The 27,419-nt window shown below is 58.5% G+C and overlaps 1 protein-coding gene across 3 annotated transcripts in view; it reads right to left on the reverse strand.

The window, feature by feature from the left end:
* Positions 1–1,176: 1,176 nt before the first annotated feature.
* The window catches only part of ABLIM3 (actin binding LIM protein family member 3), a 56,151-nt gene continuing 29,908 nt past the window's right edge, over positions 1,177–27,419 (reverse strand). Inside the window, exons 2-23 of one of the 3 annotated variants that reach the window (XM_074915749.1) lie at positions 25,028–25,168; positions 22,333–22,516; positions 21,809–21,921; positions 19,183–19,309; positions 18,952–19,045; positions 13,831–13,918; positions 12,367–12,425; positions 11,747–11,818; positions 11,186–11,341; positions 10,027–10,056; positions 9,319–9,448; positions 8,379–8,477; positions 6,889–6,939; positions 5,379–5,513; positions 5,060–5,124; positions 4,557–4,704; positions 3,843–3,872; positions 3,339–3,397; positions 2,761–2,821; positions 2,526–2,533; positions 1,877–1,957; positions 1,177–1,425 (exon numbers count right to left, since the gene is read on the reverse strand). In XM_074915749.1, the coding sequence (XP_074771850.1) occupies positions 1,312–1,425; positions 1,877–1,957; positions 2,526–2,533; positions 2,761–2,821; positions 3,339–3,397; positions 3,843–3,872; positions 4,557–4,704; positions 5,060–5,124; positions 5,379–5,513; positions 6,889–6,939; positions 8,379–8,477; positions 9,319–9,448; positions 10,027–10,056; positions 11,186–11,341; positions 11,747–11,818; positions 12,367–12,425; positions 13,831–13,918; positions 18,952–19,045; positions 19,183–19,309; positions 21,809–21,921; positions 22,333–22,516; positions 25,028–25,168 (2,045 nt within the window). In that variant the 3' untranslated portion in view covers positions 1,177–1,311. Of the gene's footprint in view, positions 1,426–1,876; positions 2,534–2,760; positions 2,822–3,338; positions 3,398–3,842; positions 3,873–4,556; positions 4,705–5,059; positions 5,125–5,378; positions 5,514–6,888; positions 6,940–8,378; positions 8,478–9,318; positions 9,449–10,026; positions 10,057–11,185; positions 11,342–11,746; positions 11,819–12,366; positions 12,426–13,830; positions 13,919–18,951; positions 19,046–19,182; positions 19,310–21,808; positions 21,922–22,332; positions 22,517–25,027; positions 25,169–27,419 lie in introns of all 3 variants that reach the window. The other 2 variants (XR_012634401.1, XR_012634402.1) reach the window with 2 other exon arrangements.

The following is a 27,419-nucleotide window of genomic DNA, read 5'->3' on the forward strand; positions in this document are numbered from 1 at the left end:
TGTCCCCTCGGAGGAAGCCTGCTGACCCAGCTCTTGCAGGGGTGCCCTGTGGCTCGCTGGCCTGTTTGGGACTGCTCAGTCATGTGGTATTGCCTGAAAATTGTGCCAGACAAGAAAATAGGAAATTAGAGCATCACAGACACCAGGAAAGATGTTTGTATGGAAATAACCCTACAAGTTTTAAGAAAAAATAAGCAAAATAAAAAATACCACAATAGTTTGCAGTGGAGTGAATGCTGACCGCCCCAGGTAATGGCCTTCATTCCTGGAGGTTTGCAGAGGGATTCATCTAGGAGTCAGGCATCAGTGATTCAGGAAAATCCCCCTGAAAAGGTCCAGCAGTTAGTGGGATCAGGTCCCCCACTCTGGCCCTGCCCCCAGGTCCTGGCAGGACTGCTCCCCCCACTGCTCATGTGGGTGCGGAGATCCCGGAGCAGCAGGGCCAGGTGCTCACACCACGTGTGGCGGCCCAGGACTGGGCAGCATCGCAATCTGTCTGCTCTTGGGCTTGCTGGCCCTGGACAAACCTGAAGAGCAGCAAAAAACTGCACAAGGGAGGAGGTGGTTTTGTTTAAGAAGGGCTTGGTTTTGGGATGGCCTGCAGAGCTGCCGTTCCGGCACTTTGGGAGGAAAAACTGGCTCTGTAGCAATACCAGGTTTGCAGGGAAAGCCAACAGCTCAGGACACATCAGGGCTCAGGCTTGCACCTTGACACGTGGGGGTGCACCCTGCTCGCCGGGGGATCCACACCACTTCTCCTGGTTGTCCCCTGCCCCAACTCTGTATTTCTGATCCTAAGGGTGAGGGTGCAGGTGCCCCCAGCACATGGCCACATTAAAGGCAGGGAGAGCATTAAGAAGCCTGTGGTTAGACCCCCCCTTTCCTGCAATTGTACCCAGGGCCTCCTCCACCCCCTGAGTAAATACACAGACCAGCTGAGCAGACGGGTGGGGACACCCCCATCCCACCCCTCATCCCAGAGCCCCTCTCTCCCCCTGGGTGCTGTGGCTGCAGCAGGACAATCCAATCCTCCCTGCTGTGTCCCTGTGGGGCAGCGGTGACAGACACCAAATGCTTCAGGGCCCACGTAGCCTTAGACCCTGGGAGAACCCAAGGATCAACACACAAACAAGGTTGGAAAACAAAAGGAAACAAAGAGCATAAAATGATCTGTGAGACTCCAATTCACTCTCAGGGGTACAGAGGGCGCCGCTGCCACGTACAGCACCGAGAATCATACAGAGCTGCAATATAGAGAGATCTTTCTATGTATATATTTATAGGTATGTATATATTTATAGTGCACTGCATTTAAAAGAGCCGGGCCTGCTTCTTCAGCTCGTTCCTCTTCCACAGGGCCAGGCGGTCGAACTCGGCGATGGTCATGCCAAAGATCTGGTAGAACTCTTCCTGGGAGAGGTGGCGCTGGGGAGAGACGGGATACTGGTGCAGGGCTGGGGACCACGGCCACCATCCAGGGCCAACAGCCACCAACATGGGCTGTACGGCTGTGGTGGGGTGTGAGGGCATGGGAGGGGGTCTGAGGGCATCCACTGCCCCTCTGGGTGCAACAGGGTGCTACAACCCCCAGCAGTGCTCACTCAGGAGACAGGGAGCACCTGACTCCCTCCTGCTCCTGCCAAACGCACTCATGCCATAGGCATGGGAACAGCTCTGCCTCGCCAGCAGAGTAGCAGGACCACTGTGACAGTGTGCTGGCACATGTGTGCTCCTGGGGAGCTGTTGGAGATGCTCCTCACACATCCACGAGCCCTCACAGCTTCACACTGCCTGCTGGGGCTAAGGGGACTCCCTGCGGGATTGGGTCCCTCTGATCCCTGAGGAGATTGTCCCTGGTGGAAAAGGCTCTCCTCACCTCTAACCGAGTCCTGTCCACATCTTTGGGCAGCTGATTCCTCCCCCTCGTCTTCACCAGGAGCAGCTCGTAGGGGTATATCTGCACAGGGACAGAGGACCATGGGGTAGCTCCAGAGCCAGAAGAGGACAGTTGGGACGCACCTGGGAATGAAGCCATGGGGGCCACCAGGGAAAAGCCTCCTCCTGCTGCGTTCAGTAGGGTTTGGGTGGCACAGCTACCTCCAGGGCTTGGGTGGAACAAAGCAGAGGGGGGACTTGATCTTAGGGTGACCCTAACCCACCTTGAATCACCTTGGTGGCTCTGGAAGAGCCTGCTCACTATGCAAAACCAGGAGTGACCAAGGGGTGAGTGTGAGTAGGGAACCAGCAGCACAACCACCCTTCTCTGTTCCTCACCCAGGAGACACTTCTGCTTGGCCAAGTAGTTGGGACCCTGGCAGGAGGGAAAGGACTCTGGTCTGAGCCCCACAGTCCTGGGATGGGGCTGTCAGGTGGGGATGGAGGGGGATGAAAGTAGGGCATTGCAGGCAGAGGGCAAAGCTTCCTCCTGAAGGGCCTGGGGACACATGGACACATCTCTGGGACTCCCTGGGGGTGGTACTTGCACCTCCAGCTGGCAGCCACTCCTTGGAGCCAGAGCATCTTACCTTGTACTCTGGGGAAAGAGAAAAGACAAGAGACAAGTGAGCCACGCTGACCCCTCTGCTGCCAAGATCCTCCCCCCAGGGCTGTGGGGACCCTCGCCTGTCTCCTCCCTTCTCCCTCCAGTCTGGACCTCATTTTCCAGAGCTGCCTGCAGCAGGGTAGGCAGGCCCATGGCATCTGGCTCCATGTCTACAGGGTCCCCTGCCCATGCTGCTCCCCAGCCCCGCAGTGCCTTACCTCGCATTCCCCAGTTGACGGCGTTCGTGCTGTCATAGTGGAAAAGCTCAGCACTGGGAGGCTGTGAGTGGGATACAGGGAGGTAGAAGTAAGAGGGGGTCCTCTCCAGTTGCTCAGCACGGCACCTCCCATGTTCCCAGGGGGGAAGGCACCCACCCACCCCAAAGCAGGACCTGTTCCCCACACCTGGCAGTGGGGAAACTGAAGCACGAGGCGGTGAAGTGACAAGCCCAGGTCACATGGAGGCAGGACCTCGTCTCCCAACACCCAGCAATCGCTGCCCCAGGATATAGAGCAAAGCTCTCCTGCTGGGAAGCAACACCAGTGTCCCTCTGAAGCATGCCCTTCCAGATGCTCAGGGCAGGCACCTCTGTCCTGGACAGGGCACTATGGTCCCCAGTAAGGGTCATTTTGGATTGGCACAGACCAGCAGTGACAGCAGGAGTGCTGACAAGGAGGAGCAGGACACCCTAGTCATGAAAAGGGAGCACTGGGGGCTTTGAGGAGCCTGGGGAGAATGATGAAGGATGCAGAGATGCCTGGCAGCAGCAGGATGCAGGCAGGAGGCACGCACTTACCCTGTGCAGCCCGTTCCTCCTGTAGGCAGGAAGGGAGGCCGACTTAGAAATGAGGGGATCTGCAAAGAAGCCACCAAGGTGCATAAGGGAGAATGCAGGGATAAGCTGCACACGCCAGGAGAGCAACCACTGGGCCACCCTATCCCTGTGCTCCCACAACACTACCCAGCTCCACATTCACCCAGCTCTGTCTCCTTCCAGCTCCAACTCATTTCCAGCCTGGCTTCCTCCCATGCTGATATTCCTCTCCCCAAAGTCCTTTTCCCATGGCAGCCCTCCTGCCTCACCCTTCAGCACAACACAATCTCAGTTTCTCTGCCTTGTCCTCTCCCAGTGCTGCCACCAGCTCTGCCCCAGTTCAGCAATACCCTGGCCCAGCCTTTCAGGGGCTCCTCCTTCTCTCCCCTTATTCCATCCCTGGTCCCAGCATCTCCTCCAGCTCAGGCTCTGGACTCCACAGCCACGGGGGACCAGACACAGTGGGCTGCAGGCTCATACACTCACCACTGTCGGCCAGGTAGTGTGTCCGGGGAGCTGCAAGGAGAGCAGAGCCAGGCGTCAGGGAGGACCGAGTGCCCCACGCCATGCAGAGCTGCCCGGCTGCTGGCCGCATGGGCCCTCCTCGGGGCTCCCTGAGCACCTCTGAACAGCCCCAGCTCCATCAGGGCAGATGTGCCATGAGGAAGGAGAGCAAGGAGTGGGCAGGGGCATCTGTGCTGCCAGGCTCCCCAGTGCCCCCCAATCCTCCTGCAGCCCCAAGGGGAGAGGAGCTGGATGTGTTGGGTGAGAGCAGCACAAGCGAGGAAGGCAACCCTGGGGCCAGTGAGCAGGTCTAGGGTGCCAGGAGATCCCAGATGTGCCGTTAATGAGGAGGTACACACGCAGCGATCCCAGAACAGGTCAGAGCAAACCCAGCATGGCCCTGCTGTGAGGTTCCCAAGGGACCCTTCATCCACCCCAGGAGGCACTTTGCCAGGGTGCCCCAACAGGCTGCAAACATCTGCCGGAGCCGGGTGATGCCCCATCCTAGCCTGGGCACAGGGAACAGATGGAGGCCTCCAGAGAGGAAAAGAGCCTCCCAAGTCCAACTCTGGTGCCCAGCACCTCTCCCACTGCTCCTTCCCAGCCCCCCATTCTTCCTTCTCCACCCCAGAAAACTTCCCACAAGGGCTGGGGCTGTGCTGGGTGGGCCGGACAGAGGGACAGGGTCATCCTTACAGCCGTTGAGGGAGCCCTCGTAGCCAGCCGTGTGCAGGGCTTCTCTGCTGCTGGTCGAGCTGCGAGGGGGTGTCCAGGGGTCTGCGTAGGAGTTGGACCGAGCCTTCATCTCCTCCCTCAGGATCAGCCTGCCGATGCCACTCTGGATCTGGGCAGGGGGGTACAGCTGCTTTGCACCCCTCCTTTCCCTGCCCAGCCCTCCCTGACTGCGGGCACATCGTGGCAGGGCACAGCACCTCCTGGCATGGGCTCAGCATCTCCCATCTGCTCCCCCATCCCTGTGGGTTGGGGTGGGGTACCTTGGCAAGGGGGTGTGCTCCCACTCTTTCAGACCCCATGTTGGTGGTGGCCAAGGAGGGAGAGATGGCAGAGGGCAGCAGGGGCAGTGGTGTCCCTTTCTTGGGTGGCAGAGTTGGTCTGTGCCTCCCTCCCAAAGCCCACTGCCCAGGGACAGCTTGCTGTGCACTCTCCCCTGCCAGGCTGCGGGCAGGGATATCACTCACCTTGTGCATGCCCCGGTCATACCCATCCTCCTCACCTCCCGATGAGAACCTCCGGGCCCGGGGGGCTGCAAGGAGACATGTGGAGGGGTCAGATGGGGATGAAGGTGGAGGCAGGTAGGGAAGAGACAGTCCCCACCTGCATGGTGACAGCTGAGTCCCAAGGGCTGGTAGGATTCTGGGGTCACTTTGGCAGGTATCTTGGCCCAAGACCACATTTAGGTCCAGACTCAACTCAGGGTAGGGTTCCCGCCCAGGGAATGCCTGGGTTTGCAGGCAGGAATGGACTTCTCTTTCCACCAGCCCAATGGGGGGCTGTTACCTTTGGGGGAGCTTTGGAAGGACCAGTACTCTGACTCGGAGTGGTAATATGGGTCCGGGGAGTAGGCAGGACTGTACTTGGATGACTGTGCAATATCTTCGCTGGTTTTGCTTTTTGTGGCTGCAGGGATGTTGTCTGCAAGAGGAGCAGGCAGAGCTGTAATGAGGACCCTGAATCCCGCTGGCAGTACTTGCAAAAATCTACCCTGGGATGAAGGCAAATCCTCTTCCCTCCCCTCTCCCCAGTGGCCATGAGCAATTTATGTCTGGGATGGCATGGAGCAGAGCTGGGAATAATCCATTTTCAAACTGCTGACAGCTCCTGGAGACAAGGGTGCAGACACAGACGGTGGGGAAGTGACAAGCAGAGGGGCTGTCACTGATGTGACTGGGAAGGGACCTGAACAGCTCATAGCCCACAGCACCACAACGAGCTCTGGCTCCTGCATAGTGCTCACCCCAGCCCCAGTACCACCAGTGCCACCAACCTCCCCGTGCCCCTGTGCCCCAGGCTGTCCCATCACCCGAGGGCTACAACCTCACAGGCAGGGGGGGATGGAGGAAGGCTCAGTCCTGGCAGGGAAAGGGCTCTCAGTGGGTTACTGCCAGGGGAAGGTGGCAGTGGGCTGTGGAGCAGGAGGGAGCAGTGGGGTGACCCCAGCATCTCTGGCTCTGGCAGGGGCCACACACAGAGCTCTGTTCAGGTTGGAGATTGAGCCTTGGCAGGAACATGTGAGAAACCCAAGGGTGAGCCCTGCTCCTTTTTCCCAGAGGCTGTAAGACTTGCAGGGGAAGAAGCACCAAGAACAGGCCGTGGCAGAGCCATCCCACCACCTCAAGCAGGCGCAGGGGACTCTGCCAACGGCAGCTACTTACAGCAGTGGGTACAGCCAGCAGCGCAGCAGTGGAAGTTGGGCAGGTGGGAAGGGAGAGCCCAGGGAGAGAGAGGACACAGTTAATGCTCGGGGGGAGCTGTTGTCCCTCTATGCGCAGAAGCAAGCAGGGACAGTGCAAGCCAGCCCTGCTGAGAGACACCAAACACCCCTGTGTCTCCTACCCACCCCTCAGCACCCCCCAGGCCTGTTTCACCCTTGAGCATCCATCCAGGATGAGCTGTGATTTTTCTCCAGAGCTCCACATAAAACTGCAAATTTACCTTCTTCATCCCTTTCCCAAGGCTGCTCTGGCTCCTGGCACCAGTAAGCAACGACCACCCTCGTCCCCTCTGCCACCCCTCCATGACTTCGCTCCCCCTCCCACAGCTACCCCTGGTGCCGGTGCCACTCACAGCCTTTGCCTTTTTCTTGCACTGAACCCTCCACTCTGCAGCCCAGAGGGGAAGCAGGAGGATCAGCCCACCAAAGCCCAGCACCCCAGCATCTTGCCTTGACGCTTGCTCCCATCTCCCACCCTGCCCCTAGTCGCGACTCAGCCAGACCAAGCCCAGTGCTTGGTACCCTGCCCTGCTTCCCCTGCAGGGCCGAGCCTGGTGCGCAGTGGGCAGACCATACCGTGTCGCTTATAGATGGGGGGTTTCCGGTAGATGTTGCTCTCGCCGGCAGCTGGTAGAAGAAGAAAGAAAAAAAGAAAGGGAAGAAAGAAGGAAAGAGGGAAGGAAGGGGAGGTCAGCGTGGACGTGTTGAAAGCGAACAGGACAGAGGTCCTGCAGGAGATGCTACCCCCACGCCACATTTCCATCACACAACTGCCTCCAAGTCTACGCATCCCACGGGAGCGCAGCACCAGGCCGGGGCCAGGCCGGCTCTGAGTGGGCAGCAGGAGCGGGGCCGCGGGGCTGCCCTCGGGCAGTGGTGTGCACAGAGGACATGCAGTGAGCACCCCAGTGTCAGCATGCACTGCGGGGCGGTGGGTGCTGCCAGCCCCGGGAGGGAGGGCACAGCCAGGAACCACCGGTCGCCCCTGCCAGCCGGCAGCAATGCACCATGGCTCAGGCTGGTGTGGTTTCTCAGGGGTGCCAGTGCCTGGAAGAACCACCTGTGGGCTACCTGGGGTGAAACAACATCAGCCAAAGCCTCTTTCCATAGCAGAGAAAGTAAAGAGCGAGCTGGGAGGGAAAGCAAACTGGCACCGGGCACTGAGAGCTACAGCCCCCGTGCAGGGGCCAGGCAGCAGAGCTGGCAGTACAGGGAGGGGGCCATCCATAAACCACTGACCGTCAGCGGGAGGGCAGGGGAGGGCAGGCAGCAGGGCTGAACCCTGGCAGGGATGGGATGGGAGCAGGGGACCATGGTGGGGAGCCTCTTGAGTGTCCTCATGGCCCTGTTCCAGGGCATCAGCTATACATTGTGGAGGGTTCCACACTGGAGGAGGACAAGGGCAATGGGAGATGCCTACAGCTGAGCAGGGTGGTCTGGGGCTCTAGCCCCCCCTGCATGGGTCGAAGGATGGATAGGCAGCTCTGCCTGCTTCCCTCCCCACTCTTCCTTTCTGCCCACTCAGTCCCCGTCCCCATGGGCTCTGCGTGGCCGGGAGCGGGTGGTGGCCCTTACCTGGTGGCCCCCTGCAATCCCTGCAGAAGGGGAGCAGGCATCTGGCAAGCCCAGAAGACTCTGGGGGGAGGGAGCAGCGGGCCCTATGGGGAGTATAAAATAGTCATCTGTAGAGGATGGGTATGGAAAGGCCTCCGGCAGACACGCTTTGGCTCATGATCCTGAGGGAGAGGCAGGGGAGGGGACAGGCTCTCCACAGAGGACTTGTCTTTGTGTGGGGAGTGGAGGAAGGTCAGGGAAGAGGGAGAAGAGGGACATTGCAAGGATCAAGCAGACTCTGGGCAGCTCTGGGATGTCCAGGTGGTGATAGGGAGGGAGGAGGGTTCAAGCTGCAGGTCCTGTTTATGGATGGCCTCTACCAGGGGTAGATCCTGCTGCCAGCTGGCTCTAGGCAGGCAGTGGAGCTACACATGCGACACAGTGGGGACGGCACATGCGGGCATGCCACAGACACGGCGCTTCCCTAGGGACCGGGGCGCTCCAGAGCCTACCTGGGATGTGGAAATGCTTGGGCGCTTGGTATGAGGTTGGAGTGGAGGACCTCACATCTAACTGGCTATAGTAGGGGGAGCTGCGCCCGCTCTCGGTGCCTATGCAGTGCCGAGCAGAAGCAGCCATAAGTACCGAGAGAGAGAACAAGAGGCAGAAGAAAACGGGTGTTAAAGGCAGCGGTGTTAGAAGAGCGGGGGGCAATCCATGTGTTGGGGGGTGACAGGGATGTGCACCAGGCCGTGGTCCAGGATGGGACGTGATAGAGCAGGGGGAGATTTCCTGCATCTCCAGAGGAAGGCAGGATGCAGAGGAAACCCTGTGTGCAGGTGCTGTTACAGGGCATCAGGCTGCCCCACCGCTGGTGAGAGTAAAGCCGAGCGTGCTGCAGAGGCAAACGGTGACGGGCACTTGGCAGGGCAGCGCAGGGAATGGGGGACCTCCGGACCTACTGACCGGATTTTCCCAGTTGTTTCTCCCTGGCTCCGAAGGAGAGACATGGCACAGACACACTCTGCCTGCACCCCCACAACATGCTCCAGGGCATGCACACATGTGTCAGGACCTCCCTTAGAGCACTGGTGGGCACAATTACTCTTGTGCACACCCCTTCCAAAGCTACCAAGCTGAGGGGTCTTTACTGGACATAGGAGTGACCTCCCTCCCCATCTCAAATTCCATGAACCCCAGCTCAGTTCCGAGCCAGAACAAAGGCCCCTCAGCCTCTCCTCACTGCTCACAAGACAAGAGTCAGGGTAACCAGAGGATGCACACAGCAGAGTTGGTCACAGCTTCATGGCTCCTGTTGCTGTCAGCCCCCCATAGATACCCCCAAGCCTTCTTGCCTGCTTGCCAGAGGAAGGACCACTGAGGTCCCCTAGGATAAACTCGCCTTAGGGGTCTGAGCTTAGCCCGGCCTGGCGTTGCAGCTGAAATCCTCACCTGAGCGATAGAAATGGTGGGGGGATCTCGGGATGGTGGGTGACATGCCCTGGCGGCTGTAAGTCGGAGAGTCAATGTAGCCAGGGCTGGAGGCTCGTCTCTGCCGTGTGTCAAAGCTCTCGTAGATGTCCTGGGGATGGGGAAAGGCGTGGAGAGAAGCAGGGTTAGAGATGGCGGGATGAGGGACAAGGCAGGTCAGTGCTTTGGGAGCCCTGTGGGGAGGTGTCCCATGGTCCCCATGCTTGTGGCAGCCTGGGAGGGTGCATGCTCTGCAGTGTGACATGTGAGGCAGCATGTGTGTCCTCCATGGCTGGAGGGGGTCCCCAGGCTGCTCTGCCTCCCCACTGCCAAAGTGCAGGCAGTGAACCCCAGTGTTTGGGACCAGGCGACAGTGTCTGGCCAGAGACTTTCACCCTCTTGCCTGCAGATCGTCCCCTTCCCCTGTGCTTGTTCCCAGTTACTGGCATCCCCCTCCACAGGGCAGAAGCTGCACTCTGGGTCCACTCTGCCAGGGAGGGCCTGCATGCTGCTCTCCTCAGGGCCCAAAGAACAGGATCCTCCTGGACAAGATCCCTTCCCATCTCCCCCCACCTCCGGGCAGCACCCAGGCAGGGGGACATTCAGCAGAGCCCCAGCAGTCCCTAGGCAGAGGGATCCCCTGCAGTAGCAGCAGGTGACAGACGCCCCAGTGCCCGCCAGGGGCATTACCTGCGAGTATGGGGAGAGGGTTCCCAGGGACTGGAGGCAGCAGGAGGGAGAGAGAGAAAGACAGCACGCAGTTAAGGGGAGCAGTGACAGACTGAGGACACAGTGGCCTGTTTTCCCCATGTTACAGCCTCATCACAGCTGCCAAGCAGCGAGCATGGCTGGTGGCACAGCAGGGCTGAACCACAGCAGGCTGCCAGGCAGGGAGCCCTTGGCCAGAAGGGGAGCTGGTGTGAGGATGACACCTCTGGAATCAGCAGCTGCACCCTTTCTCAGAGACCTTAATGGAGTGGCTGCAAGGGGGAAGCCAGCTGCTGGCCCTGTGGTGCTCCACAGCGGGCCATGGCCATGCTGCCCACACCATCAGCGGGGTAACTGGAGGAAACCAGCCTTGTGACAAGCCCTGGGACTGGAGATGTAGGAGAAGCTGCTGCTGGCCACTGCAAAGTCCTCTTCCAGAACCACCTCAGGTGCCCCATCTCTGTGTGAGCTGCTCAGACTCTCTTCTTCCACAGACTTACTGAAATCATCCAGCAGCCTCAGAGTGCCTGGGGGAGCAGGGCAGGGCAGTCCTGTGCCATGTGCTGCTTGGGCATCATCTCATCACATGCTTGCAAAAATGCACTGACCAAGCCCCCTTGCCCTGGCTGCGGGGCCAGCACCCAACAGGGGCAGCCCCACGGTGCTCCAGAGACACCGTGCTGGGGCTGGGTGGCCAAGAGGATTGCCTGCCAGGGGCTGGGCTTTGGGCTGAGCCTGCTGGCCATCTGTCCCTCCACCCCAGAGGGATGCACATGTGTGCGCTCCTCCTCCCCTGTGGCAGGCTGCGATGGGCAAGCTCCTTGCCACACGACCTCTGAGGGTGATGTCTCCTCCCGTGCAGCGCTGTCTGTCCCTGCACAGCGGGTCTGTGGCACAGTGTGGGCAAGGTGCTGCCATCAGCTGATAAGGTCACTGGTTTCCTTCTACTCTACAGCAGCACCACCAAGATTTCTCTTCCAGCCCAGACCCTCTTCCCAGAGACAGGGAGCCTCCAGGAGCTGTCTTACCCCGACTCCTGCCTCCTTACAGTATTCCCACTAGAGTGAGCAAACCCACATGCAGTTTTATGGGGGCCCAGTTCCCTGCTCAGCCCAGCACTGGGCATATCGAGACTCAGTACCTCCCCATAGCTATATCTCTCCAGTGTCTCATCCGACATGTATCTGTGATAGGGCTCGTAGGAAATGAGGTCAGGACGCTGCACTTCATAGATGGCTTTAATCTTGGGAAGAGCTGCCAGGTCTTTGTAATTAAGGATCTCATTATCCACTTTAGCCTAGGGAGAGGGAAAGACAGAAAGACAGAAAGGAAGAGGAGGAGAGAAGGAAGGAAAGGCTGGAGCACACAGTGTGGAGCCAGCACAGGGCAGACAGAGCCCACTGTCACTCCAGCAGCAGGAAGAGGTAAGAGGAGACACCTGAAAGGCAGCAGCAGGAAGGGGCAGAGGAGCTGAGAGTGGGACTGTGCTCCTCTGAGTGCTCCTGGTCTGTGCCGATGGCATTGGCAGCATGGCATGCTGCTGGGGCAAGGGGGCATGGCTTGTCCATGCTGTCCCCAAATGCTGGGCTTGTCCCTGGGGGATATCTCCCACTGCAGAGCGGCACTGGGAACTGCTGATCCCTTCCCTGGGGCCAGATCATCTGTCTTGCCCTGTGCGGACAAGGGGCAGAGCTATACTTACGCAGATGACACGGTTCGGGGAGCCGATGCTGGAACCGGGGGGTGAGATGGAGGTTTCTGATGTCCTTCTGTGCTGTGGAGGCAGAACAGCAGAGGGCAGGTGAGAGCACGGTGAGGAGGGACAGCTGAGCAGACATTGCTGGGTGCAGCAAGCAAATTGGTTTTGGGGTTCAATTACACTTAAGGTCCAGTTCCTCTGCCCTTTCATCCACTCGCTGCCAGTGCCCATGGCTGTTGCCAGCTGCCCTGCCATCCACCTTTGTGTCCTGGACTCTCGGGGCCAGATCCAGACTCAGGCAAGTGGCCTGGCAAGACCCAGCGGGCAGCTGTCCCCATGGCCAGCTGGGTGCAGAGATGGAGCGGCAACTCGAGGGGTGCGGGGGGCTGGCGAGGGGTCTGCTGTGCCATGGGCTGGTGCCAGCCAGGAGGCAGGTCCCTGCTAACAGCCTCAGCCATGGCCACCCACCATCCTCTGGGCAGCAGGGACAGAGCTTATGCCAGCCTCGGGAAGCCACCCTGGGCTTGGACACTGTCACAGCAGTTCACCTCCAGCAGAGACGTGGGCGCAACATCATCTGGGATGTGCCACCTCTCAGAGATGCCCCTCACCCTGCTGCCTACCTTCAGCTTCTTCTCTGCTCTTGCTGCCTGCTTGCAAATGGGATGCCACACTTCAGAACCTGCAACGCAGCAAAGGGAAAAGTGTTTCAGCTCCACGCACAGCTCATCCCTGCTGCTTGGGATCATCCATTCCTCCGGCCATGGGGGAGTCCCATCCTGTCCCTGCCACGTCCAGCACTGACCTGCAGCCCTCAGTCCCCCAAGGGACGTGTCAGTGCCCTCCCTAGCAGCAGCTGCACTGAGCAACGTGTGTTATATGACTGCAGTCCTTGAATGCTGGGGGGGCAGCTCCTGGGGGGCCCTGCAGGGGCAGGAGGTAGGAACCGGAGTCTCTTGATAGGGAGCAGAGCAGGAGGGAGGCAGTGAGCCCCAAGGATGCAAAGACAGGGGGTCCCCTGCTGGGTCTCACCAGCTTTCCTGGGTGCCTTCTCCCCTACAGCATGGCCACAGGCACGCACCCATTGGGAAGGCTGGACACTGGGCACTGGGTGTCTGTACTAAGAAACGAAACAGCTCCCAAGCACCCCAATGTAGTGGCCAACACTACTGAACTGTGACAGAAAACCCAGGCATGTTTTTGGCCCAACCAGTGCTCAGCCAGGGAGCTCCTGCTCATTAAACTCAGGGTGACACTGGGCCCAGGGCATCCACAGCCCCTCACACACCCTCTGGGCTGGAACCAGCAAAGCCACAGAACTTCACCCAGTTGTGCCCTGGGATGGATGCTGAGCATAACCACCCTGCTGCCCACAACAGGGTCTTGCTGGGATCCCCAGTCCAGCTCTCTGGGTGCACAATTCCCCCTTTTCCACCCATGGGATCATTAGTGACTCAGGGTGACAGGCTAGCACAGGTTACTGAGAGAAAACAAACCATTCCTCTGCACTGGAAATAGCTCTTAAGGCTGCTCCAGGCAGGTATGAGCTCCTGCTGAAACCAAACCCAAACTATCCAGCTGTGCTGAGCAAAAGCCTTATTTCTCTGGTGTTGTTTGCAGCATAACCTGGATAGGGGACTTGAGGGCAGCAGAGAAGGGGTCCTGGAACACCCTCCCCTGGGGCTGGGGAGAGTGAGGCGCCAGGCTCCCTGTGCCCATCCCAGCCTCTATTTGCTGGGCACAGGCCAGGGACACATCCAGGCATGCCCAGCAGTGCTCCCCAGCTGTGCAGGGAGACTCAGAGGGAGCTAAAAGCTGCTGTTGAGGAACAAAGTCTCCTCCAGCTCAGTGGCAGGGAAGGTTTCATGGAGAGAAATGATTGTTGCATGGCCCTGAAGGAGCTCGGGGTCTGCTGGGCAGTGGAGAAAGGATCTCTGGCATTGCTGCACAGAGACCCTTTCAGCACCAATCGCCATAAGGACCAGAACCCCAAATGCCCCACAGCCAGCACACCTCCGCACAGCCACGCTGGTCCATGTCCCAGCACAGGGCAGGGGAGTCCCTCCTCACTGCAGCAGGGTCCCTACCTGTGAGATACATCTCCTCTCCTTCCGTGAACATCTGGTGGCAGCGGACACATCTGGCACAGGTGGGGTGGTAGTGCTTCCCTCCTGCCTGCAAGGAGCAGAGAAGAGGGGCCCCTGAGCAAGGCAGGACACGGTGACCTGCTCGCATCCCTGAGGTGAACGGCCCTGGCATCACTCGCTGCTGCAGACAACAGCAAGATGAATGGGACAAAACTGCCCTGAGTGGCCTCAGAGACTGCCTCAACACACAGAGAAAACCAGAGGTCACTTCATTGCTAATGCTTCTGACCTGCTGGACTACGAGTCAGACTGGGAACCCTCTGCTCTTCTTGAACTGTCCAACACACAGGAAAGCAGAGCCAGGAGGTCCCAAACCCCAAAGGAGGGTAGCCCTACAAACCTCACCCCTAATTATCCTTGCACTTTGAAAATAACTGAGACCCTCTGCAGTAACAATCAGCCAAGCAGCCATGCTTTGCACCAGCTCCTTCTCTCTACAGCTTTGAAGAGAAACAGCAAATTCGGCCCAGAAAGTCACAGCAGGGAAGCAGTAAAGGAAGGAGGGCCTGAAAGATAAACCTCCCAAACCACAGGCTTCCTCTTGCTGTCAGAACCTCCCTGACTACCACTGCCAGCCCCTCACCCTCAAGAAACTTTTCTCCTGTGAAGCCATGCCCAAACTTCAGCACTAGCAACATGCTATTCCCCAGCTCAGCGGGAGCTGGCCTGCTCCCTTTGCTCTTTGACAGGGATAATAGATTTAATTGGTAGCTTGTTTCCACTCAAAAGTGTCTGCTAGCATTTCAATTATAGGCTCGTTTTCTGAGCTGGGACACAGGAGCTGGCTCAGGGCAGGAGGAATCTGGGCTGTGCTGTTAGAGCTTGACCCCAAAGGACATTTTATTCTCATAATAATCCAAGAGAAAAGGAAGGACAATTTAAGGTGGCAGAGGAAAGACAAGGCTCTTGCTGACAAAGAAGGGGGTTATGATAGACGGGGATGGAGCCAGTTTGAAACAGAAAGGATCAACAGGAAAATCTGCTGTGAGGATAATAGAATCTGTCAGTTGATTGCACATAAAAATCAACCTGGAATTCTATGTCCTTGGGGTGCATATGGCAGCCAGTGGCTTTTCCCCTCCAGTTTATGCCAAAGAGGGGTAGAAGGTTATAGTGCAAGCAGCAGAAATAATTGGGAAAGTTTGGACCCCTCTTTTTTTTATTGCAGTGCACCCCAATCCAGGGAGGGGACAGCCCTGTATCCCAGGCTCCTCCCTGTGGCAGCTGGGAGCAGCACAAGATACTCCTGGGCTGGCCCCACTGAGCCCACAGCCCAAACATCCACAGTTCACACCCAAAAGCCTGGTAACACGGCAGGAAAGTCACCAGTGGGAGGGCTGCAGAGATAGACCTACCATGAATGCAGAGGAGCGGCAAGGAAAGCCCCAGCCCCAGTCCCCCAGGCTCTCCGGTGGGATGGGAGAGGTCTCCATGACAGCCCCAGCAAGCAGCTGCCCTGAGCCTCGGCCCAGCCCCAGCGCCCCATGGCAGGGGCTTGAACTGAACGCCAGCCTGAGCAAACACACCAGCTGGTTCCAGGCTACACAGATCCTAAACCAATTTTACCCCTAAAAGCCTTGTCTGGAGCCCCTGCTGCTACTGACATTGTGCCGACCGTCTCTTGTGTCTCATGCCCATTGCACCAGGGGGATGACCCACTGCCTGCCTAAGGACGGCCAGTTCCTCCTGCTCTGCGTGAGCCCCTGTGCACAAAGCCCTGCCTGGGCAGCTGCCTGCCGCAGCACCGTGCCAGCACCCCTCTGCATCAGTCACCCACCAGCCAGTGCTGTGCACCCCTGGCAGGCACACTGCGCTGTATCCGTTGGAGGAGAAGGGAAGAGAGATGAAAAATAACCCAGCTAAAGCCCAGCTCCTACACACTCCAGGCCAGTGTGCCTGCAGTTCCCATCGCTTGTATTTCCAGCTGCTTAGACAGTGAACACAGGGGACATGGGGCCCTAGTGACTGACGTGCCACCTCCCCCAGTCCCTCTCTGAATCTGGGATGGGTTTGGTGCTCTTGGACCCTCTTAGTACCCCTAAAAGCTTGGTGTGCTGACAGTAAGGGAAAAAACCCCAACCATATATATATATATATATACATGCATCTTTTCCTATCTGGACGATATGGGCTGCTGTCAGAGGTCAGACCACGCCAAAAGGCGATGCTTTGCAGATCGGGGTGTGGATGTGGAAGGAGGCTGGCTGATCCCCCGGCGGTATGTGCCAGCCCAGTGCCAAGTCTTATTTCAACAGACTTTCTCAAAAAAACACCCAACATCTCAAGACCCACCACTCCTCGAGAAGCAACACTCAAACCTTTTGCCTTTATAATTAGTTACTGTTACAGCTTGTAAAAGGCTCATAGACGCTTCGAGGGAAGAGACCTGCTCGTTATCACTTGGAGTCCCTTAAAGACTCATTAATCATCCCAGCCTGGCTGCACAGCTCAGAGCGGTTGGGAAAGCCTGGAGGCTGCTGGAATAGCATGAGAAGGCTCCTTAAGGCCTAAAATTATTTAAAGGCACACTTTCCATTTCATGCTCTGCCGGAGAAAACAATTAAAGCCTCTGGTTTTACAAATCATTCAATACTGTGAGCAGGCATGTACCTGGGGAAGGTGGGTAGCACGGGCTCAGCCCTAGCTGTGGGGAGACAAGGGGTGCTTGTCTGTCACAGCCCTCTGGCACCCAAACTGTAGGTTCCTCTCAGCTCCATGACAGCACCTGTGAGGAGGTGGCACCTCAGCTCTGCCCATGGGGACCCCAACACCAAGGTGCATTACTTCCAGTCCACAGCATCCCACTGTACAAGGAAGGGTCCCATGCCCAGGTGTGGTGCAGCAGGCAAGGTGCTAATGCCAGATGACCATTGCCCAGAGAATTTCCTGGGGTTCAGCCAGCTTCTTCCCACGGCTCAGCATGGGCAGGCAGAGCTGGCTGCCCCTCCAGCCAGGAAGAGCCGATGCTGGGAGCAGAGCTGGGGATGGAGGGCACAGGGGGAGGCAGAGAGAAGTCAAGCTGCTGCCAGAAGAGCCAGGGGAGATGGAGGTGAGGGAGAGCAGGGAGGGCTGTCCCCTCGTCACCACCCTAGAGCTGTCCCCAACTTGCAGGAGGGCCACCTCTACCCCCACACGTATCATGCCCTGCAGAGCTGCTCTCTGTCCGTCCCCTCAGAATGCAGCTGCAGGAACATCCTACGCTTATCCTGACTTCACCGTGGTTGCACCAAGTGAGGAAAACCCCAAGAGCAGTGCAACAAGTGGCTCGGAGGCAGTGGTGCCTGATGGTGCCAGCCAGACTGGCAGCACGGCCCCTGAGCCTGGGGCAGGGGTCCCAGGTCCCCTCTGGCTCCTCTCACCCACCCTCACACACACAACATTCCGCACCATGTAACGCCCAGCCTGCTTGCCCTTCTGGCGTGGCTGAGGAAGCTCTGTGCTGGCACGGGGTTACTGGGGATGGGACTGCCCAGGGGAGCAGCAGCAGGGATGTGATGTCAGGGGAACCTCTGGCTTCGCTCTGCTCCATTCAGACATTTGCTGGTCAAGTGGCCCCATGATGGGCAGCTGGCCCACAGCAGCCACTGCTATGCTGAACTCACACTCAGAGCAGCCAGCACTGGCACTGCTGTTGAAGCCTGGAGTCAGCAGAAAGCTTTCCCAGCCAGAGGCAGCTCCTTGAAGAGGGGGAAGATGCTAGAGGGCTCCTAGCACCTGGCTCCAGCTTCAGGAGAGGTTCCCTGCCCAGGCTCGGTGCTCTCTGGCCAGTCCAGATGGGAGGACTAGAGGGGGTGACCACTTCTTGGTAGCCTGTGAGTGGAACAGGCTGGAGATGTCCTGGAACAGCTCTCAGCAGGCTGGAGACCTACACAGCCACTGCCACTCCAGCCCACAGCACCTGCGGGCTGGCTCGCCGTGGAGCCGTGGTACCTCTGATTTTTGGGGTACACCTTCCTATCACCGCTGCCTGGGGACAGCAGAGATGTGGGTGCTGGTGCCACCTGGGGACTACTTCCCTCCCACTCCGCTGCAAAGAAGGGAGTGACGAGCACACTTTCAGCCCTATGCCACCACAGCCCAGCTACATAGGAGGTCTAAAAACCACTACAGGTTTCATTCTGACACCTTTCTCTATGCCTCCCGAGCCTTTTGTTTACTCTCAGACCGGATTTTCTGTTTTGTTTTTTTCCCTACAAACATTGGGGTAGGAACAGAAAGCATGACAGGACACCTCACTTCCAGGAGCAGGGGCCACGGGCAGGATGTGACCATCTGGCTGATAGGAAGGACCAGACCTGACGCACCTCTCTGTCCCTCCCCAACAGCAACCCCCATTCTCACTGCCGCCTGTGCAGCTCCACCATTGCCCAAAACACACACCACAGACACCTGCCCCCACGCCTTGCTGTGGGATCCCCATGGGATCTCTGCATCCCTCGGTGGCTCTTCCGGAGCAGCTGCTGCTGGCCAGCAACGTGATGAGGACAGCCCCTTCGAGATTTGGCCCAGGAAAGGGGACCCCCTGCTCCAGTTGCTGCCCTGCTAAGGGGTTTGCCATGGGCATGGCTGCCCGTGGGCAGGGCACTGCAGCCCCTCATTAGGCAGCAGGCAGCCATGCTGGATGTGTTTCCAAGGCAACAGGCAGGCTGCCTGCACAGGGATATGCTCAGAAGGAGGGCTGGGGTGAGCATGGTGGGGACACTCCAGAGCCGGGCATGGTACCGGCTGGTTAAGGCTGATGTCCCCATATCCTGGGCTCTGGACATGTGCCAGCACACCCAGGCCACTACCGCGTGCTCTGGCTGCTTCTGGAACTCCAGTACCCCAGCCATCTCTGCAGCACGGTGGTGCTCCTTCTCCCCCTCCACACTCCAGAGAAGGTGGTCAGACTGTCCACACACCCGCTGCAGGAAGAGCCACAGCCCTGAGAGACCAAGGGCAGCATGGCAAGGGTGCAAGATGACAGAATTCCCACACCTCCCCAAGGCATGCACCTCTGGGCAGGGCACAGGCAGTCCCCATCACAGACCGGGATGGGGTGGCTGTGGCCCTGGGACTCACCTCCAGGACCCTGCCGCTGATGTACCGGTCGCAGGTCTCGCACTTGATGCCGAACTGGGCATGGTAGTCGGACTCGCAGTACGGGATGCCATCCCTTTGGGAGAGGGAGGAAAGGGGGGTGAGTAACGGGTGAGCCAGGCTGGGCAGCCCCTTAGGGAAGCCCCAGCCCCGGGGTTGCAGCCTGGCAATGACCAGCACAGCCAAGCCTGCCATCAGGACGGTGGCACTCACTTGCTGATGTACTCGCCGGTGAGGATGATCCCGCACGTTTGGCACTTGAAGCAGCTGACATGCCACTGCTTCTCCAGGGCCAGGAGGGACTGGCCTTGCTTGATCTCTTCCTTGCAGCCTGCGCAGTCTTGGGGCACAGAAGAGGGAGAGAGTGTGGGACCCCCGCAGCTCTCCAGCAGGGTCCCAGCAGTGCAGCAGGAACACCCACATCTGCTGGCCCATGCTGAAGCACTCTGGCCATTTAATCTGGCACACCCCTCGCACCCAGAGCAAAGCCCTGTCCGAGAGGACCCCCCCTTTTCTAGGGGATGCTGGCTATTATAAACACCCTGCTCCTGAGACCACTCCAGAGGCAGCCTCTTGCAGATCATTTTTTTACAGGAAATCATTTCTTTACAGGAATATGCCACCTCTGATCCTTCCCAGCAAAGGAGCCAGAGGAAAGCCTCCTGCCAGAGCTGGGACCTCTGAGGCACCGCTGGCACCCAGCCTCTCCAGCCAAGCACCCACCACAGCACAGAGCTGGGTCTCTGTGCGGGGTGGTGAACTTGAGCCAGGGCAAGTGCGTGGGCTGCCGGGGCCATGCTGTCCTGGCAGGTCCCTGGGGCTCCCCTTGGGGCAGGGGCGGTGGGAAGTGTCCGGCAGCGAGCACAGCAGAGGAAGGGCTGTGCTCTCCGGCAGCCGTGTCCGGCCCGCTGCAGTATTTACGAGACTCCCTTCCTTCCCTGCTTCCCCTGGCTCCCTCAAGGCTGGGAGCAGGAAGCATATGGGCTTCAGACTCCTGACCTTGACTCCTCCTTGTCCTTTCCCTCCCTGGGCAGCAGGTTTGCCCGGATGGGGTTTCTCCTTAACCCCCTCCCTGCTGTGGTACCAGGGAGGTGCAGCAGTACCGCACAGGCACCCTGAGCATGCAGGCTTTTCCACCAGCCATCCTTGTACCAAGTCCCTGCCTGCTGGACAAAGCTAATTGAGGAGAATTTTTGACCCCTGGCAAAAAGCAGGCTGGCCAGCTTGGCTGGGCCAGGATCCATTCCCTCTCTCACACAGGTCCTGATGGTTTTTTAGTTGCTCGCCAGGGCCGTGACTGTAGGGAGAGGCTCACCATCCTTCTAGGGATGTCCTCCCTGCAGAGTGCACCAGCACGGGCTCCAGCAAGCACACCCCCCCACCATACCTTCTGGGTGGCACTGCCAGGGCCACATGCAGGCAGCAGGATACATCTGGCTGCGCCCTGCAGCTGCCTATGAATAAAGCATGGTGCCCTCAGGTAACCCCGCTCTGCAGGCTGGGGAGGAGCGCTGGCAGGGAAGGGAGAGGAAGGCAGGCGAGAGGCAGAGCGTGCAGCTGCCCTTCTTCTTCCCCTGCCTGCGGCCCTGGCCCTGCTACAGGAGACAGCAGGGTGCGGCAGGCTGGCCACAGCCTGCCTCTGGGTGTCAATGGAAAAAGATGGGGGAAGCCCTGTCCTCTGGCTGGGTATTATTCAAACTCCTCCACATCCCCTAACTCCATCAAGGTCATGGTGAGAGCTGGGGGGAGGCAGCTTGGGAGAAGCTCCCAAGGACCCATCAACACCAACTCGTAACTCAACGCAGCCACCACCAGAGCCACGGTGGTGATGGCGTGACACGGACCACGAGTGACAGCATGGTCCTGGGTCCAGCGCTGGCTGCAGGACCCTGCTCCAGGCACTGATGCTCCACTGTGGCTGAGCCACAGCAGCAAGTGCCCCCACCTGCCCCCCCCCCCCCGCCCCAGCTCAGCCAGCTGACGTGGCAGGGTTTGGGTACCATGGTGTGGCACAGCTCCAGTCTCTCCCTGCCACCTGCCCATGCACTGCACTGAGACAGTTACCCTGGGCCTTGACAGCATCAAACAAGGGGCACATGAGAGGCAGCAAAGCACAGACCACACGTTAATGCTGAAGTCCCCTTGCTTCAGACACAGGCTGAAGTGAGCCCCGTGTGCAGCGGCTCCATGCTGCAGGAATGCTCTACCAGCCCCCAAGCACAGCACCCATGGGATGCTCCACAGTGGTCCGGGGCAAAGAAAACAGCAGGGACAAAGCATGGCATGGAAAGTATCTCAAGGAACAATCTGGGCTCAAAAGCAAGACCAAATCCACCCAAAAGAGCCCGTCCATTGCTCTTGAGTTTTAGCTTGTGTTTATCAGTGCAAGAGAATGAGTGCAAGAAGCCTTTCCACACCTGTAGAGGCAGCGAGTAATGACAGCATTAGGAAAGCCAGGCAAGCAGCCTCGGGGCTGGCATTTGGACACAGACCTTGGTGCAGCTAGACACAAAGCAACATCTGGGCACTGCCTCAGAGCAAACTCAGCTCCAAAACCTTCCTGCTGCCCCAGACAGCACCTGCCAGAGTGGTGGTATCTGCCCAGGTCACAAACAGGCCAAGAGAGTTTCCAAAACCACTGGTGACCTGCAATCCTGGGTGGGGCCCTGGGCCTGTCCTGTTCCTGCTCTGAAACCTCTGTGAACGCCCATGGCTCTGTGCAGCACTGCACAGTGCCCCCGAAGCCCGTTCTGTCACCCCGCTAAGCAATGTCAAGAGGCACATGGCCCCTCTCCTTGCAGCCATCATGTAACACAAGAGACAAGAGCAGTCAACTTACGGCTGGGCCCATGGATCTTGATGGGTTTGGTGCTGATGAGAGAGTGTGAGCAGTTTTGGCAGACACAGTCCTTCCCACTGAATGTGACCTTGTCTCCGATGGGAAACGGCTTCCTGTGGCCAAGGAGAGGTGGGGGGGTGTGAGCTGCTTCCTCCCCTCCATGCAGTGCTTCGGGCTGCCCATGAGCTCCTTCCCCAGGGGCCAGCGGGACCCGTGGTGCTGGGGAGCAGAGGGGCTCCAGGCAAGGGCTACAAGGGGAGACAGCGAGTGCGCACATGTGCTGGGGCAGGAAGACAGAGGCAGGCATTAAGGCAGGTCTCCAGGCTGCAAAAGGAAGGGTTGAAGCCATTTCATTGCCTCTCAGGGATTTCCACTAAGAAAACACAGAGGAGGTGCCTGCTGTGGTGCTGAGTGGGTAACAAGGGGCTCCGGGCTGATGAACAGCCCTCTCCCTGGTGCACAGCCATGGGCTGCACAGGGCTTCTGCAGGGCGTCACACACCCTCGGCGATGGCTTCAGCTCACCTGCAGGTGCTGCAGACGAAGCACTTGGGGTGGTAGGTCCTCCCCAGGGCAGAGATGACCTCTCCGGTGATGAAGTCCCCACAGCTGTCACAGCGGGTCCCATAGAGCTGCTGGTAGTCGTGGGTGCAGATGTACTCCTGGTTCTTAAAGAAGAAGCCCGACTGGGCCAGGTCGCAGCCGCACACTGCAGGGGGAGGACACGCACGCGTCACGGGGGCAGCCCCAGGGCTTGGCCAGGGTCTCCGCGCCCACCTCTGCTGCCTCTCCAGCAGCAGTCCCAGAGCAGCCCTGAAGCCCCAGCTTTCTGCAGGTATCTCAGAAGGTTTCGCTTCCCACCAGAGGCGCCGGGGCCTCCCCCAGCACCACAAGATGTCAGTGTTGGGCTGCGGTGGGCACAGGACGGGACTGCCCGCACCCAGAGCAAACCCCAGCGCTGCGCAGGAACCCCTGCAGCCCTCACCCACCACGCACGAACAGCCCAGGAGGGCCTGTGGCATCGCCTCCTGGACCCACGGCACATGGATGGGGCTCAGCCTCTCCAGCTGACACTCTCATGGAGTCAGGAAGCCGAGAACAGGACTGGCAAAGAGTGGGGCATGCCCTAGGGACAGCTGGGGAGAGGCCTTCTCCATGCCCTGTGGTACGGCCTTCGCCACGATGAGCCATCTCCACGCCCCAGCCCAGACATGAAGCTGTGCCCTAATGGGAACAGGGCCTGGGACACATGGGTTGGTGCTCTCACTGCTTGTTTTTCCAGCCCAACCTTGCTTCCTTCCCTGCTGTGGGAACCATGGGTGGGGCACAGCCCATCAGAGTAATTCAAGGAGACCGTGGCAACCCCTGGCCCTCAATGTCATTTCCCTCCTATGACTTCTCCATCCACAGAGAGACCTCGAGAGCATCAGATCCTGGAAGGCACCTCAGGAGAAGCACAGGGACCAGGTCTTTGGGCCACTGCACGATGCTCATCACCTGTCCTGCAAGGCGACGGGGTGGAGTGAGGAACTACAGAGCAACTGGACACCTGTTGGCACAACCCACTTTGGTCTCTGCTTTACCCTTCAGTCCTGTCCGTGCACACTTAACCTGCACCCATGGGCCAGCCTGCACAGCAGCCACGTTCCCCCAGGCGTAGGACCTGCTGGCTGCAGGGTCCAGAGGGGCAGAATGCAGGTCTTCTCCTGCAGAGCATCCCCTGGCAAAGCTGCTCCCTGGAGCTGTGGGCACACAGCCGGGGGGTGCCGGGCCAGCACCCACTGCTCTCTGAAACAGCCTGCCAGTGCTTACTTGTCAGTGATAAAAGATAGGTCACCAGCTCTAGGGCAGCATTAGGAAGCAGAAGCAAGAAAAACTAAGGCAGGTCTGGGCCCTGTTTGCTGTGGGACCCATAGCACATGCTCAGGGACTGCACCAGCTGTGCCAGGCTCCTGTCTGGGACAAGCAGTGGGGCTGGCATGGGAGCCGGCAGCAGCCAACCAGAAGTGACAGGGGGTAAAAGCTGTGAGGGAAGGTGAGACAGGAGGATTTCCTCTCATTATTTATTCCCTTTCACTTGGAAATCAGGCAGCAAGCACTGCCAAGCTCTCCCTGCCAGGTCCCAGACCCTTTGAAGCCGACGGCTGTCTGGGCTCTTTGTCTGGATGCTCAGCTCCCACTCGATCCCGCACATCCGAGCTGGGAAGGGGCAGGGGGCTCAGCACGGTGTCCCGCAGGTGTAGGTTAGCCTCAAGGGCAACCTGGGGCTCACACCCCCTCCCAGAAACCTGGCACTGCCATGGGGGACAGGGCTAGTCGCCCAGCCACCTACTATGGCTAGTAGGGGTGGTGACAGCCCAGGGGAAGAGTCCTCTCCAGCCAAACTCTCTCTTCCCTGGGGAGGAGCAGCAAAGCATGGCCAAGGGGACAGGGATTTATGTCCTGCTTAGCACACAGTGTTAGGAGCTTGGAAGACCAGAGACCTTTAAAAAAAGCCCTGGTAATGGGATGCTTTACAACCTACAGAAGCAGCCACTGGCCTGGTTGGGAGTGGCTGCTTTAATAAACACGCTGAGGAGCCCTTCAGTGTCAGCTCTGGGCAGTTAGCTTTTACAGCTCCACAGCTCTCCTCCTGTGCTCAGGGAGGATTCAAACAACCTTTCTCCACTATTTCTGCCAGCTCCTGGGGGCCACTGAGCCCCAGCTGCAGCACATGGCATCCCACGGCACCTCAGCTGAATCCTACACGTGGGTGGCAGCGATCTGTCACCCACCCCCAGCCCTGTCACCAGCTGCTCTGGGCATCTCCCTTGCCTTGCTGCTTCTCAGCCAGGCTGGTGACACCTCCTCCTCCTCCCCTATTTGGGGGCAGGCAGGTGGCTGAAGGGCACAGTGGCCCTCCCAGATCACGGATGGACCATGGGTATGTTTGGGACTGGCACAGTGTGGGCTGTTGGTATTCAGGCAGCTCGAGGGCAGTGACAGTGCCCAGGTCACAGCCACCCCTGTTTCCAGCCTGCCAGCTCTGGCATCATGCAGGGGCATTGCCTGCATTGTGCCACTACCTCCCCACATCCACCCCTGCGGGAAGCCACAACCCCTGGGCGTGTCACCACATTTCAGTGGGACAGGGAGGTCTGTCCCCAGCCTCTTCCTTTCCAGACTGCACCCAGGGCCGTGGGCAACCTGGCCACCAGCTCTTTGGGCGTCACAGTCCTACCTTGGCAGGTGAAGCAGCGGATGTGGAAGTGATTGCTCTGGACGCGCACCACCTCGCCCTTGCAGGTGTCCCCGCAGCGGTAGCACTGGATGACAGTGGAGCTGCTCCCAGGGGTGTAGGGGTTTTGCTGATAGGGAACTGCTGGCAGAAAGGAGGGAGGGAAAAGCAAGAGAGGGGAAGGGTCTGTTAGCATTCAGTTCACAGCTAGGCAGCTGCAGAAGAGCCCTCTGACAACTGCGACCCAGCAGCTGGACATCAGGCCATCGCTAAGGGCAAAGGACAGTTGAGACCATGCCAGCACCCAGGGACTCTGAGGTGGGTGCACATCGCTATCTGGATTTGGGACCTCCCTGACCCCACAAAAGAGCCACTACCCATGTTTGGCTCACAGGTCTGCAGTCCTAAGCGCTGTGCAGCACAAGCGCCCTGTGCCTGCAAGGATAACCAGGTCACCTGCACCATCTCCCCAAAGCCCTGCGGAGCTCCCCAGATGCTCTCCTATCTCCTAAGCAGGTGCAGAAGGACAACGCAAGGACCAGCTACCCACCAGCTCTGCTCCACTCGGCCCTTGGGCAGTCCCAGCTCACTGCTGACCTCAGAAACACGCCAGCAAACACTGATTTGGCACCAGCATGGGAAGGAACTGTTGTTTTTCGGAGCTTCCACTTGTTTGGTTAGGAACTGGATGAAGAAGTAATTTTTCAAGGAGCTTTCAAACATCACAGCAATTGAGTGTTTGGCCCTGGTGGGATTCTCACCTCCTCAGCAAGGAGCAGCATCCCAGCTCCGCTGCTCCTTCCAGAGCGGCATCACGTGTGTGCAGGCTCTGTGCTGAGCCGAGGGCTGCAGGGGAGGGGAGGGCAAGAGCCAACCTTCTCCTGCTGGGTCCTGGGACTCATCTCCACTCCTCATCCCCCTCCAGCAGCTCTGCAGACCGCCATGAAGGGCTGATATTCTGCAGCCTCACCCAACACTCCAGGGGAGGAACCATATAGAGCAGGGTGTCTTTTTGCTGTCTCAGCACAATCCCCAAAGACACAGAGAAAACATTTTAAAGAGCAGTTCCTGCTTTCCCTGGCCCACCTACAGGTGCATGGGCTGCTCACAGGAGCTCCAGGCTGGCTGGCACCATGCTAACTGCTGCAGGCAGGGGCCCAGCAGAGAAGGACTTATTTGCTGTAAGATTTCAGAGAGGGAGTTGCAATTTGGGCAACTCGAACAGCGAAAGGCAGGATTTCAATGGACCAGAGACTTTCTGACCCAGTGCTGAACTGTATTCCCAGGAACAAGAGAAGCAGCTGATTGAAACCTGGTATGTGAACTCCCTCCAGAGCAGGGATGAAGGGGCACAGGACAGAGGAGATCACTCAACAGAGAAGCTCCTCGTTCACCGTGGGGCAGATCATGTGACAGGGAACAGAAACAGCCCATTATTGGCTTCAAAGGCAAAGAAAGAAAAGTCAAAATGACATTGAGACTGTCTCACAGTAGAATCCCATCCCACATGCCAAGTGCCCAGAGACACACTCTATGGACGTGCAGCCCCGCTCATCACTGCGAAACGGGCTGACCCTGCTCCATCCCCTGGGGCTACGGAGCTGCAGGGACTCGCTGCCTCACCAGGTCTGACCTAAGGGCTGCAAGGAAAGCTGAGGTGCTTTGCTATCAGTACCCCCAGCTTTCTGCAAAGCTCAGGCTCCAGCCTTGATGTAAACTTCCAAGAGCTGCTGGGACTATCCTCCTGATCGTGCTCTTGCAGGCCAAGAGCTCTCAGAGGCACCTGAGGTACTAAGGGGGACTGCAGTGCCAACAGCAGAGCCATAAGACTGGAGTCAGGCCTGGAGCTCAGACCAGCAGAGACACTAACTAGTCTAGATCTAAATCACTTTGAGGTCCCAAATACAATGAAGGACACCTGTGAAGGGAACAGGGTACCCCCACCCATGCTTTTGCAGGCACATTTTGCAGGGAGGTGCAAGCCCTGGGAAAGAGAAGTCCAGGACCAGGTGCCCATGAGCTCTGCAGCAGCCTGGGGGGACCCAGGCCTGACCTCAACAGGATCTCCTGAGGCTGGAATAAATGGGGGATGTCTTCTGTAGGGGTCTCCAGCAGAGCAAGAGTTACAGCACTGAAACTTCCTCCCACTCATCCCATGTTCGCACCCTTGCAGAGAGCAAAACAGAAGCCAAGCCCTGGGACACAGCCACTGTAATCCACAAAGCTTGCAGAGAAAAGCAGGAGGGAGGTGGGGTGAAAGGCTGGGAATTAATCAACACTTAAACAATCATTAATAATAAAAAAAGAGCAAGAAAAAAATAATCAATGTCAGAAAATGCAGGCATCACTTATTCCGGGCTTCTGGCCTCTCGGGGAAACTTCTTGGTGTCCATAG

The sequence above is a fragment of the Athene noctua genome, chromosome 12, assembly GCF_965140245.1.
Source record: "Athene noctua chromosome 12, bAthNoc1.hap1.1, whole genome shotgun sequence".
Classification (NCBI taxonomy): Eukaryota; Metazoa; Chordata; class Aves; order Strigiformes; family Strigidae; genus Athene; species Athene noctua.